We start from the raw sequence: 14,693 nt of genomic DNA, 5'->3' as shown, positions 1-14,693 counted from the left end.
ACTAAGAGCAACAATGTCCATGTAGTTGTTGCTCAGCAAGAAACACTTATGTTTATGTTTGAGACACAACTATGGCTGCTAGAACAAAATATTGAATTCAATTGTTATTTGAATTCATTTGATCTACAATAATATTATATTAGTTGTTAAAAAAAACAATTGTAAATTGTACTTTGTCATCTATCTTGGGATCAAAATATCCAACAAATCATATCAGAAGAAACTTGCAGATTGCAGCAGCATGAATTGATCTTGATATGTTTGATCCATTAATTTTACTAAGAAACCAGAAGTTGAGATAAAAATTCAATGCTTTTCATTTGGACTATGTCTTTATGAACTGATAGATACATCATGGGAGAAAATCAGACACAAAATTTCTTGACTATTATGATGGTTCTGTTCTGTCCATTCCCCTGATACACCAAAAAGATCAGAAAAAATAAAACAATATTTCACAAACAAAACACATCTTGATCATACCACAAAATCCAACACAAAAGGCCTTATCAATCATCAGCTTTAGCTTCATTCAATAACTCCGATTCGCTTCGCCGATTAAATGACTTCTCTCTGATAGTGTCCAAGATTGGTTTCCATCTACAAGGACTCCTCCCTCCATATGCCATGGCCATAGCAACTTGCTCAGCCACACCAATTCTTGCAGGGCTGCGACAAGGCGAAGACATACTCCAAACACTACTAAATTCGCCATCGCTGCTCGAAAATTCACTAGTACTATTAGTAGTACCAGTTTTTCCATTGAGAGTGTTATTTTTCATCTTCTTGTTCTTGTTCTTCTTATTATAATTCTTCTTCTCTTCACACCTTGTTTTTGCTATTGAATTGAGCCTCTTTGCAAGAGAAGCCAAGTCAACAGGGGAAGCCTCAGATTGGAGAATTGAGTATGGAAGAATGAAGTAGACATGGCCAGGTTGGAGCTGTGTGTCACCCTTCAATGGCTTTGAGGAAGATGAAAGAAGCTGAATTGAAGTGCATACAAAATGCTTTGGAGGGTTACCAATGACTTGGCTCACTGAAATTGGTTCCTCAAAATCTTCAACATATCCACTTAGATGAACCAAACGGACACTGCTCAGTTTTGAGCATGATCTTGAAGAAAAACACCCTCCCATAGTTTAGACTTTGCTTGAATTTGAATCAACTATATAGTGTATATATATATATATATATATATATATATATATAAAATATTGAATTGGGGTTTGAATTATTTCTAAGCTGGATAAGTATCTAAGATGTTTGGTGTAGTTAGATACAACAAAAGGGTACTTATAAGAGGGTTTGTTTTTGTGATGAGAAATTTCTACATACTATAGTGTAGTGACCAAAATTCTCGCCTAATAAATATTCCTTTTCATTTTCAAGTACCAAAGTTTTCTAAAGTTTCTAAACTCTAACCCAACCGTGAGAATCGGGTCAGTGACTAGTTTGGTCCTTGTCAATATTTCAATTTCTATGATGTTGATGATGATTGCTGATTCATGAAAGGTGGAACCATTGAATCAGTCAACAATCAAAGAAGAATTTACCATTTTTACCAAAAATTATACCATTAAAATTAATAGTAAGTAAATGCTAGAGTCAAGTATTGAAAACGTCAAATTATTTGCTTTATTAATAAAAACTTTTTAAATAATTTATACAAGAAAATCATTATTGTTATTTGATTTTATACGTGATAATCATCCTAGTCGGTAAAGTTTTTAATTATAGGATAAATTACTAAATTAGTCTCTTACCTTTGGACATAATAATCCTGTTTTGATCTTTAAGATTTAAAGTGTTTTATTTGAATTTTCAAAAAAATTTCATTTAGTTTTAATGTAGTCCCGCCGTGAGGTCAAAATTAAATAATTAATGAAATATCCTACATGACAACAATACAAGAATAAGGTCGATAATCTGGAGAATAAGTACAAGCTTCAGAGGTACAAAATCAACCGTGGATACATTAATACATTTATTTATCATTCTCTTTAGTTCTATAGAAAATATTTTATTTAAATTGTAAGAAAAATAATAAATAAATGTATTGATGCATCCCAGTTAATTTTGTGCCTTTGGAATTTGTACTTATTCTCCAAATTATCGATTTTGTTCTTGTTGTCATATAACACATTTCCTTAATTATTTAACTTTGGCCTCACGGTGAAATTATATTAAAGCTAAATGAAAATTTTTTTGAATTCAAATAAGACATTTTAAATTTTAAAAACTAAAACAAAATTATACCCAAACATAAAAAACTAATTTAGTAATTTATCCTTAATTATATATATGATAATTGTATTGTTTTTAGTTCATACTTGAGAACTAACATGGTACTATTCAAACTATTGCAAATTGAAGCAGTAGCACATGTCATTCGTTATTTGACTCAAAGAATACACAAGTCTAGCTATTGACCAACACGGTGATCAATAAAGACTTTAAACACTAGAGATCAGTAGTGTTGAGTGTTGACTCACATTACAGTGGCCTTGATTTTTTTAGTTTGAAGTGTTGGAAACGCTAGCTTGCTAATTTGTCGTCTATGTGTGACTATGAACTTTACCTTTGCCTTTGCCTTTGGGCAAAGTTCAATAACAACTTGATTTCTACTTCAATGGACTCAGATTCTCAATGCATTCATCTAATTAGACTCATAATGTAATATATACGCTATATATAACTAGGGATTCAACCAGTGCATTTTTTATCGTAATTATTTTCATTTTAAATTATTAGTAGTAAAGCCAAAAGTTTTAAATTATTATAATGCGTTTTAATACTTGTGCAATTGATAAAATACTAGGACAAAAAAAATCTAATTTAGTTTCAGTGGTTTATAATATTAGTAGTAGTAACTGAAAGTTTTTATATTAACCTTTTTATTCTTAAATTCAATAATGATATAAATAGTTATATAACTGATAAAATAGACACATCTAAATAGGGGTGTTCAAATCCAAACCGATCCAAATTAAACCGTTCATCCAATCCAATCCAAACCGAAAACCGATTAAAACCACACTAATTCAAATTTGATTGGATTCTATTTTTTGCAAACCGTTTGATTGGATCGGATTTCGAATCTATTTTTCATAACCGATCCAATCCAATCCAAACCGCACAATGTGCTATAATATTATTATTTTATTATTATATTTACAATTATATTTATAATATGTTCAATTTGTTATACATTTTTCTATTATTCATGTATTATTATTATTTAATAAATATTTTATGTTCAAAATATTATTTATTTATTTATTTAACTAACCTATAATTTCATTTCTATTGTTATGTTATCGTTGGCTTTTTAAGATATTTGTTAAGACTTGTTATGTCATTGTTGGTTATTTAAAATTTGATGTTGAGACTTGTTATATGTATTTAATTTTTTTATTTAAAAAACCGCAAATCCAAATCGATCCAAACCGCTTGTAATCGGATCGGATCGGATCGGATTTCCAAAAAAAAATTCATCCAATCCAAACCGCACCGCACATAAATTAAACGTTCGAATCTGATGACTTTTTCTCTTAAAACCGAACTAAACTGCACCGCGAACACCCTACATCCAAAAGTGTTATATATCTATGCTGATAATTGTGTAAGTGATAAAATAATAAGACTAAAAGTTTTAATGTCATTTTTTAATGTTTTACACATCCTATTAAATAAAATTTGAAGTGAATAAAATCATCAAATAAAGTTTATGTTATAATATGTGCTAATAATTGTTTAATTGATAAAAAAAATAGAAGACAGTTTTAATTTTATTATGTCATTTTTTGAACACCCTATTAACTTTAAAGTTGAAGTACATAATACCAAATGTTTTATTTTATAAAAAAAAATTATGATTCTAATATTATTTTTGGAATAACAATGAGTTTACAATTTACATACGTTATTACTTATTAGATTTAAAGTTCAAATAAATTCAAGTGAAGTTTACTTAAATATTCAAAGTTAAAGTGAATAAAAATAAAAAATTTTATGTTATAATGTGTGATACTAATTGTGTAATTTATAAAATAATACGATTCTAAGATTAAGTATAATATCATTTTTGAATATCCTTTTAAATTTAAAATTGAAGTGAATAATACTGAAATTATTATATATAATATGTTAATAATTGTGTTTGTAATTGATAAAAAATAACACCATCAATTCTTCTAATTCGAATATTATTTTTTTTTAAGTGAGTTTATATAGATATTAAATATAAAGTTCAAATAAATTTTACATAGACGTACAAATTATTCTATTCTATGCTACCATCCATGATCCATCACTATTAACAGATAGAAAAGTCTAAGGGCCAGTAGATTTATTAAAATCTGGCCAGCACTTAGCCAATAAAAGAAAAATAAATGATTTTTCATTATTAGATAAAATCTCATACCATTATTAAATATATTATTAATGACTAATTAATGATTACAACTCACAAAATCTACTGATCCCTAGCATTCCTCTTATCACACGCAAATCTCTCTTTAATAATAAGGCACCATTGTTGTGGACTTGAAATTTTTTTTGATAACTTGTCCGTGTTGACTTGTAATTATTGGTTTCATAATTAGTAAAAGTATTGTGAAAATGCTCAATGTTAAAATAAGAGCACTTGTTAATATATATTAAAGAGAAATGCAAGGCATATCGGAATTTATTATTTTTTATAATTATTTAATTATTAATTTAATTATTTTAATATAATAATTTAATAATATATTTTATCTTATATTTTTAAATATTGATGATTAATTAATAACTAAAAATAATAAAGTTTGATAATTTTTTAATATTTTTTAATTAAAATGTTTAATTAAAAATGATTATTTTTATTGGAAATTAAATGGTTTGATTTTTAATGTATATATTAAGAGAAAAATTAAATACTTTTTTTTCTAATAATAACTTTAACTGGTACCTTTAAAGTTCTTATTAGCAGAAACAAAAAGAAAAACTATTAAGATGTTAATTCCTGTCCCTTTTTTTTTTTTTACAAAAAGTTTTATATTTATATCCTTAATAAGTGTAATAATGATAAGTGTCAATGTCTTTATAACTTAATGGTCTCTATCGCTATAACTGAGGTGTAGTGTTTTTCTTTTTGGTTCAACTAAGTGGAAATTTCATAATGCTATTTAACACCTAATTTTATCACGGCATAATTCATTTGGTGGTTTAACCATAAGCTCAAATTTCTTAATTTCGTGATGTGGTGGCATGTGAATAATGAGTATTGTGAAATTTAGTATTAAATAAAGAAAATAGTTAAATAACATTTTTTAATTTGTTTTGGGATGTACGTATAACTTCGTAAATTAATTTTAAAATGGAGAATAAAATGGTATTACTTAATAATATTGTATTACCAACAGCATATCTGCCAACTTCTGCCAACTCTTATTTATAATTGTGTTTTATGGAAGTGTCTTCGTGGATGTGTCTAATAAAAATGTCTTTTTTATGGTTGTGTTTAATAAAAGTGTCTTTATAGATATATTTTCTAGATGTGTCTTTTTATATATGTATCTAAAATATGGGGAATGCTACCCAACCCCCTCTAAAATAACATGTTCATTATGTGTCACATTGTAATTGGTCCTTATCTTAACCATAGTTGGAGTGCCAACGTCATCGCCATCTACTGCTCTCCCACACAACCTCTCTTCCCAGTATAGCCAGCGCCTCTTTTTGCCATGGATCATTTCTTACCCACATAATTAATAGTTAATTTGGTTATTAAATTTTTTTATTAAAAAAATATATCTTTATTTAATTACGTGATAGAACATATATTTATATGTAAAATATAATTAAATAATAAAGTACGAATAAATTAAAAATTAAAAGAATAAAAATACTATAAAAAATACTTGTAAAAAAGTTAGATTTTATTATTTTAAACTTGTGTTATTAATTTTAACAATTTATTTTTTTAAAAAATAATTTATGTATGATAAAAAATATGTTTTTTCTGATTTTAATTATACTTTTAAGTACTCTAAATAGAGTTATTATATTATATTTTACATATGAATATATGTTCTATCGTGTAATTAAATAAAGATTTGTTTTAATAAAAAAATTTAATAACCAAACTAAACATTACTTAGGTATGTATTTCATATTTATCTCTTAAATATTTATACAATTTATTTTTTAAACTGTTATATTGGTCTCTTCTCTAATATAATACAAAAAATAATAAAGTACTAATAAATTAAAAATTAAAAAAATAAAAATACTATAAAAAATACGGTAAAAAATTAAATTTTATCATTTTAAATTTCTGTTATTAATTTTAATAATATATTTATTTTTTAAATAATATATGTATGATAAAAAAATATGTTTATTTGTTTGGAGTACAAATTTTATTATTATATTTGTATGTTCATGATTTTAATTATATTTTTAAATACTTTGAATAGATTTATTTTATTATATTATATTTTACATATAAATATATGTTCCATCACGTAATTAAATAAAGATATATTTTTTTAATAAAAAAATTTAATAACCAAATTAACCATTAATTATGTGGGTAAGAAGTGATCCATGGCAAAAAGAGGCGCTGGCTATACTGGGAAGAGATGTTGTGTGGAAGGGCAGTAGATGGGGATGACGTTAGTGCCCCAACTATGGTTAAGATAAGGACCAATTACAACATTCACCCTAAAATATAATAATTAATTATTGTTAGCAATAAGTTGACAGATAATATATTGGTACCCTATACTTTTCCTATGTAAAAATATGAATCTACAAATAAACAAGTCTACAAAACACAATCTATGTTTGGCAATGACAAAAAAAAAAAAAAGAAAAAAAAAAAGAAAAAACAGCTACAACACCCAAACGAGTTGCACTTGGTATGTGAGTGATTGCATGTTCGAAATGTGTCTTGTTTAACCAAAAAAAATTATAAACTTTATTTGGCAGGTGTGAAAATAAGGCGTAACATGTATTTTTGCAAGCGCACCACTCAAAAAGTAAATGCATGTGAGATACATGTCCTTCATTTGAATGCTTTTTTCCTTTATATCGTTGCTGAAGTTACATTTTGATGTTGAACAAAAGAGAGAGTGAAGCTTTGTGAATTGTGAGTGTGTAAGTGAGAGGTTGAATAAATATTTGTTTTTATTTTTTTATTTTAATTTAATTGAAATTGTTCTTAATTTTACATTAGCTGCTGAGCATGTTATTGAACATTTGAATAATCTTGAATATCTAAATTTTTATTTTTTTTAATTTTTTATTAGTATATTAAGCTATTATTATTATTATTATTATTATTATTATTAGATAAATTCTACTAAACTCTCTCTAAAATAAAAAATAAGTTATATTTTATAGTAGTTAATCATGATTTTTTTTATTCATATGTTAATATTGCTAGTGATTATGATTAAGATTATTATTATGGCAAAAAAATTATAAATAATATCTTTTACATCCAAAAATCTATTATTCATTATATATATTGCCACATGGTATCTCCTCATTGTACCTAAATTAAAAATGTTTCCCGCCTTTTTACTTCAATTGCAAGTTTCTTGAGAAATATTTCCCGCTTCTTTACTCCAATTACACTCCCCAATTGCAGATTGAGATTTAGTGCTTAACAGAAAGTTTCTTCCAATTTTAACCCTCTTTCACCTTCAAAGTTCCTATGCGCTGTTCCGCCTGAACCTTCGTTTTCAACGGCCTCCGTAACCTTCAGAGAACGCTGCCTCACGACTCACTTCACTTGGTCTTCTTCTTCAATTTTCATTGCAACGACACCCTCAACCACCAACTGAGTCGCTCAAGCATCTGCTCTTTGCCACTGTTGACATTCAATTCACCATCTTACCACTGCATCAGCTACTTCAGTTTTATATGAGCAACTGTGTAATTCTTTTTACTCTTACCTTGATCCTAATATGATTGGAGAGTGGGTTTGTTAATAATTCTATGCTTATATTCAAGTAAGAGATTGGTAAATTGCTTTATTTTCTTTCACTGCATAGTACATGTTTATATATATCTAACTTTGAAGCCAAAAATTGCTACATGACATCTCCTCGTTGTACCTAAATTAGAAATGTTTCCGGCCATTTTACTCCAATTGCAAGTTTCCTGAGAAATATTTTCTGCTTCTTTACTCCAATTACACTCCCTAATTGCAGATTGAGATTAAGTGCTTAACAAAAAGCTTCTTCCAATTTTAATCCTCTTTCACCTTCGAAGTTCCTATGCGCTGTTACGCCTGAACCTTCGTTTCCAACAGCTTCCGCAACCTTCAAAGAACGCTGCCTCACGAGTCACTTCACTGGGTCTTCTTCGATTTTCATCGCAACGACACCCTCTACCACCAACTGAATCGCTCAATCATCTGCTCTCTACCACTATTGACGATTCAATTCAACATGTAGGATTACCATGTATTCATAACACGCAGCGGAAGAAAAGAAAGTAATCCTAAAGATCTATTTTGTGCTTAAACTTTATTCCAATAAACAATATATATTTTAGATTAGATCTAAATACATGTGTACGCTAGTAAAAATCCTTTTCTCCTTCGATACGAAGGCACTGTGCGTATCCACACCGAGACCAATCTTTGCTGTCAACTCCTTGACCAATGGATATCTTATCTAAATTGAGAAACTTCTTGCAACTTTTTGCACGCCATAAAATTCTTCTCTAAGAATTAGGCTCACATACGTTTATGTTTGTAGAGGTAAAAGAATAAAACTCTTGTTATTCTCTTCTCTGTCACATTCCTCTACTCTTGGCATACATATATATAGTATGAGATTTGTTATTGATTTTAAATTTGATTCTCAATTCAAATTTAAATCATATCTTGTTATTTTAAACTTGAATCTTTCACATTTATGAATCATATCATAACTCAATTTGAAACAGAATCAGTTAGGATCTCATCCAAATTTAGAATTCAAGTTTATAAATAGAATAACTAATTATTCTCAAATCTCATATAATATTCTCAATTATCATACTATTATTATATTCTTGGTGCTAGCAAAAAATATAATAATATTCTATTTGAATTAATATAATTATTTATTTGATCAAATCAAATTAATAATTAAATAATTCTACAGCAAAGATTAGAACACTCGTTAGTGTGTGACCCCATAGGTTCAATACTAAGCGGGTAGTAAATTAGTCATACTAAATTTACTAATTAAGGTTGGCGTCTAGCAACACTCCTCAACGACCCGATAGTATGAAGTAATATATTTTTACTAAGAACCTCAGAAGAACAAAGTATAATTCCTTCCATCTTTCCAACTCTTGGTTAACCTTTAGAGTATGGTTTAATTGTCAAACTCTAACTTGTTAACATTATTATAATGAACTGTGAATGACCTAAGAAACTCATTTCTTCATTCATATTCAATCCCCATGGCCAAGGTTTTATTTATCTCAGTCATTATAATCATAGAGCTCAAACTCTTTACCGAGAGTTGACGGATTCCTTATTGACTAATTATTAATTCTACAAGTATTTAAATCATACCCAATATCCATTCAACTAGCACCCTAGGGTATTAGGTGTCCGGAATCAAAGTATAATAAATACATTGTTAATTACTATGACAGTCGCAGGTCAAAGGAAACTCTATTACTATGTTCATCTTGAGAATATCCTATTGACAAATATACGGTAATTATAACCATTAGGAATTCTCAAAGTGAGTCAGTTCAATGGTCATATCTCTATATGCACCATCTATATATATAATTTAATAAATGAGATCTATTAATCTTCATCCAATGAAGACCATTATATATATATTGATCTTTCCGGATTATTAATGTCCTTTTTAATAATCCTATGACCAAGAACAATTTAGATTAAATTATAAAAGATTTATCTCTCAATATTATGATCACTATCACAATGATAAATCTCTAAATTTAATCAAGAACGTTATTATATTAATATTTTAATATAATAACAATAACAAATTATTTGACACGTAATTGATTGGATTGTGGTCATACTACTTATTCCCAACACAACACCTTACCACTGAATCAGCTACTTCAGTTTGATGTGAGCAACTGTGTAATCCTTTTTACTCTTACCTTGATCCTAATAAGATTGGAGAGTGGGTTTGTTATTAATTCTATGCTTATATTCAAACAAGAGATTGGTCAATTGCTTTATATTCTTTCACTGCATAGTACATGTTTATATCTATCTAACTTTGAAGTAAAAAATTGTCACATAGCATATCCTCATTGTACCTAAATTAGAAATGTTTCCCATCTTTTTTCTACAATTGCAAGTTTCCTGAGAAATGTTTCCGCTTCTTTACTCCAATTACAATTCCCAATTGTAGATTGAAATTAAGTGCTTAACAAAAATCTTCTTCCAATTTTAACCCTCTTTCACTTTCGAAATTCCTCTGCGCTGTTCCGCTTGAACCTTAGTTTCCAACAGCTTCCGCAACTTTCAAAGAACGCTGCCTCACCAGTCACTTCATAGGGTCTTCTTCCTCGATTTCCATCGCATAGACACCCTCTACCACCAACTGAGTCGCTCAATCATCTGCTCTCTACCACTGTTGACGATTCAATTCACCACCTTACCACTGCATCAGCTACTTCAGTTTCATGTGAGCAACTGTGTAATCCTTTTCACTCTTACCTTGATCTTAATATGATTGGAGAGTGTGTTTGTTCATAATTCTATGCTTATAATCAAGAAAGAGATTGATCAATTGCTTTACTTTCTTTCACTGCATAGTACAAGTTTATATATATCTAACTTTGAAGTCAAAAATTGTCACATAGCATATCCTCATTGTACCTAAATTAGAAATGTTTCCCGCCTTTTTTCTCCAATTGCAAGTTTACTGAGAAACGTTTCCCGCTTCTTTGCTCCAATTACAATCCCGAATTGTAGATTGAGATTAAGTGCTTAACAAAAAGCTTCTTCCAATTTTAACCTTCTTTCACCTTCGAAGTACCTATGCGCTGTTCCACCTGAATCTTCGTTTCCAACAGCTTCCGCAACCTTCAGAGAACGCTGCCTCTCGAGTCACTTCATTGGGTCTTCTTCTTCAATTTTCATCGCAACGACGCCCTCTACCACCAACTGAGTCGCTCAATCATCTACTCTCTACCACTGTTGACGATTCAATTCACCACCTTACCAGTGCATCAGCTACTTCAGTTTCATGTGACCAACTGTGTAATCCTTTTCACTCTTGCCTTGATCTTAATATGATTGGAGAGTGGATTTTGTTCATATTTCTATGCTTATAAGAGATTGGTCAATTGCTTTACTTTCTTTCACTGCATAGTACATGTTTATATATATCTAACTTTAAAGCCAAAAATTACCACATGACATCTCCTAATTGTACCTAAATTAGAAATGTTTCCCACCTTTTTAGTCCAATTGCAAGTTTCCTGAGAAATGTTTTCCGCTTCTTTACTCCAATTACAATCCCCAATTGCAGATTGAGATTAAGTGCTTAACAAAAAGCATCTTCCAATTTTAACCCTCTTTCACCTTCGAAGTACCTATGCACTGTTACGCCTGAACCTTCCTTTCCAACCGCTTCAGCAACCTTCAGAGAACGCTGGCTCAGGAGTCACTTCACTGGGTCTTCTTCTTCAATTTCCATCGCAACGACGCCTTCTACCACCAACTGAGTCGCTCAATCATCTTCTCTCTACCACTGTTGACGATTCAATTTACCACCTTACTACTACATTAGCTACTTCAGTTTCATGTGAGCAATTGTGTAATCTTTTTTACTCTTACCTTGATTCTAATATGATTGGAGAGTGGGTTTGTTCATAAGTATATGCTTATATTCAAGCAAGCGATTGGTAAATTGCTTTAATTTCTTTCACTGCATAGTACATTTTTATATATATCTAACTTTGAAGCCAAAAATTGCTACATGACATCTCCTCGTTGTACCTAAATTAGAAATGTTTCCGGCATTTTTACTCCAATTGCAAGTTTCCTTAGAAATGTTTCCCGCTTCCTTACTCCAATTACACTCCCCAATTGCAGATCGAGATTAAGTGCTTAGCAGAAAGCTTCTTCCAATTTTAACCCTCTTTCACCTTCAAATTTCCTATGCGCTGTTACGCCTGATCCTTCGTTTCCAACAGCTTTCGCAACCTTCAGAGAATGCTGCCTCAGGAGTCACTTCACTGAGTCTTCTTCTTCGATTTTCATCGCAACAACACCCTCTACCACCAACTGAGTCGCTCAATCATCTGCTCTCTACCACTATTGACGATTCAATTCACCACGTTACCACTAAATCAGCTACTTCAATTTTATGTGAGTAACTGTGTAATCCTTTTTACTCTTACCTTGATCCTAATATGATTGTAAAGTGAGTTTGTTAATAATTCTATGCTTATATTCAAGCAAGAGATTGGTCAATTGCTTTACTTTCTTTCACTGCATAGTACATGTTTATATCTATGTAACTTTGAAGTAAAAAATTGTCGCATGGCATATCCTCATTGTACCTAAATTAGAAATGTTTCCCGCCTTTTTTTTCTACAATTGCAAGTTTCCTGAGAAATGTTTCCCGCTTCTTTACTCCAATTACAATCCCCAATTGTAGATTGAGATTAAGGGCTTAACAAAAAGCTTCTTCCAATTTTAACCCTCTTTCACCTTCGAAGTTCCTCTGCGCTGTTCCGCCTGAACCTTAGTTTCCAACCGCTTCTGTAACTTTCAGAGAACGCTGCGTTACCAGTCACTTCACAGGGTCTTCTTCTTCAATTTCCATCGCAACGACGCCTTCTACCACCAACTGAGTCGCTCAATCATCTTCTCTCTACCACTGTTTGATGATTCAATTTACCACCTTACCACTGCATTAGCTACTTCAGTTTCATGTGAGCAACTGTGTAATCTTTTTTACTCTTACCTTGATTCTAATATGATTGGAGAGTGGGTTTGTTCATAAGTATATGCTTATATTCAAGCAAGCGATTGGTAAGTTGCTTTAATTTCTTTCACTGCATAGTACATTTTTATATATATCTAACTTTGAAGCCAAAAATTGCTACATGACATCTCCTCGTTGTACCTAAATTAGAAATATTTCCGGCATTTTTACTCCAATTGCAAGTTTCCTGAGAAATGTTTCCCGCTTCCTTACTCCAATTACACTCCCCAATTGCAGATCGAGATTAAGTGCTTAGCAGAAAGCTTCTTCCAATTTTAACCCTCTTTCACCTTCGAATTTCCTATGCGCTGTTACGCCTGATCCTTCGTTTCCAACAGCTTCCGCAACCTTCAGAGAATGCTGCCTCAGGAGTCACTTCACTGGGTCTTCTTCTTCGATTTTCATCGCAACGACACCCTCTACCACCAACTGAGTCGCTCAATCATCTGCTCTCTACCACTATTGACGATTCAATTCACCACCTTACCACTAAATCAGCTACTTCAGTTTTATGTGAGTAACTGTGTAATCCTTTTTACTCTTACCTTGGTCCTAATATGATTGGAGAGTGAGTTTGTTAATAATTCTATGCTTATATTCAAGCTAAGAGATTGGTCAATTGCTTTACTTTCTTTCACTGCATAGTACATGTTTATATCTATGTAACTTTGAAGTAAAAAATTGTCGCATGGCATATCCTCATTGTACCTAAATTAGAAATGTTTCCCGCCTTTTTTTTTCTACAATTGCAAGTTTCCTGAGAAATGTTTCCCGCTTCTTTACTCCAATTACAATCCCCAATTGTAGATTGAGATTAAGGGCTTAACAAAAAGCTTCTTCCAATTTTAACCCTATTTCACCTTCGAAGTTCCTCTGCGCTGTTCCGCCTGAACCTTAGTTTCCAACAGCTTCTGTAACTTTCAGAGAACGCTGCGTTACCAGTCACTTCACAGGGTCTTCTTCTTCAATTTCCATTGCAACGACGTCCTCTACCACCAACTGAGTCGCTCAATCATCTACTCTCTACCACTGTTGACGATTCAATTCACCACTTTACTACTGCATCAGCTACTTCAGTTTCATGTGAGCAACTGTGTAATCATTTTCATTTTTACCTTGATCTTAATATGATGGGAGAGTGGGTTTATTCATAATTCAATGCTTATATTCAAGAAAGAGATTGGTCAATTGCTTTACTTTCTTTCACTGCATACTACATCTTTATATATATATATATATATATATATATATATATATATATATATATATATATATATATATATATATATATATATATATATCTAAGTTTGAAGCCAAAAGATTTCCACATGGCATCTCTTCATTGTACCTAAATTAGAAATGTTTCACGCCTTTTTACTCCAATTGCAAGTTTCTTGATAAATGTTTCTCGCTTCTTTACTCTAATTGCAATCCCTAATTACAGATTGAGATTAAGTGCTTAACAGAAAACTTCATCCAATTTTAACCCTCTTTCACTTTCGAAGTTCCTCTGCGCTGTTCCACCTGAACCTTCGTTTCCAACAGCTTCCGCAATCTTCAGAGACCGCTACCTCACCAGTAACTTCACTGGGTCTTCTTCTTTGATTTCTATCGCAACGACACCCTCTACCATCAACTGAGTCGCTCAATCATCTGCTCTCTACCACTATTGACGATTCAATTCACCACCTTACCACTGCATCTGCTACT

General features: G+C 30.7%; 1 protein-coding gene across 1 annotated transcript; it reads right to left on the bottom strand.

The window, feature by feature from the left end:
* Positions 1–293: 293 nt before the first annotated feature.
* LOC107639178 (uncharacterized) lies at positions 294–1,319 on the bottom strand. Its single transcript, XM_088485606.1, has one exon. It carries the CDS (start codon positions 1,134–1,136, stop codon positions 510–512), a length of 627 nt encoding a protein of 208 aa, XP_088341732.1. The 5' UTR covers positions 1,137–1,319; the 3' UTR covers positions 294–509.
* Between the last annotated feature and the right edge of the window lie 13,374 nt (positions 1,320–14,693).

The sequence above is a fragment of the Arachis ipaensis genome, chromosome B4 (genome assembly GCF_059453495.1).
Source record: "Arachis ipaensis isolate K30076 ecotype BB chromosome B4, ASM5945349v1, whole genome shotgun sequence".
Classification (NCBI taxonomy): Eukaryota; Viridiplantae; Streptophyta; class Magnoliopsida; order Fabales; family Fabaceae; genus Arachis; species Arachis ipaensis.
The sequence above is the reverse complement of the archived record's forward strand: the minus strand, read 5'-3'. Positions and strand labels throughout refer to the sequence as shown.

Bases quoted from the DNA above. Each gene is read 5' to 3' on its own strand.
- LOC107639178 (XM_088485606.1), bottom strand. From the start codon at position 1,136: ATGGGAGGGTGTTTTTCTTCAAGATCATGCTCAAAACTGAGCAGTGTC.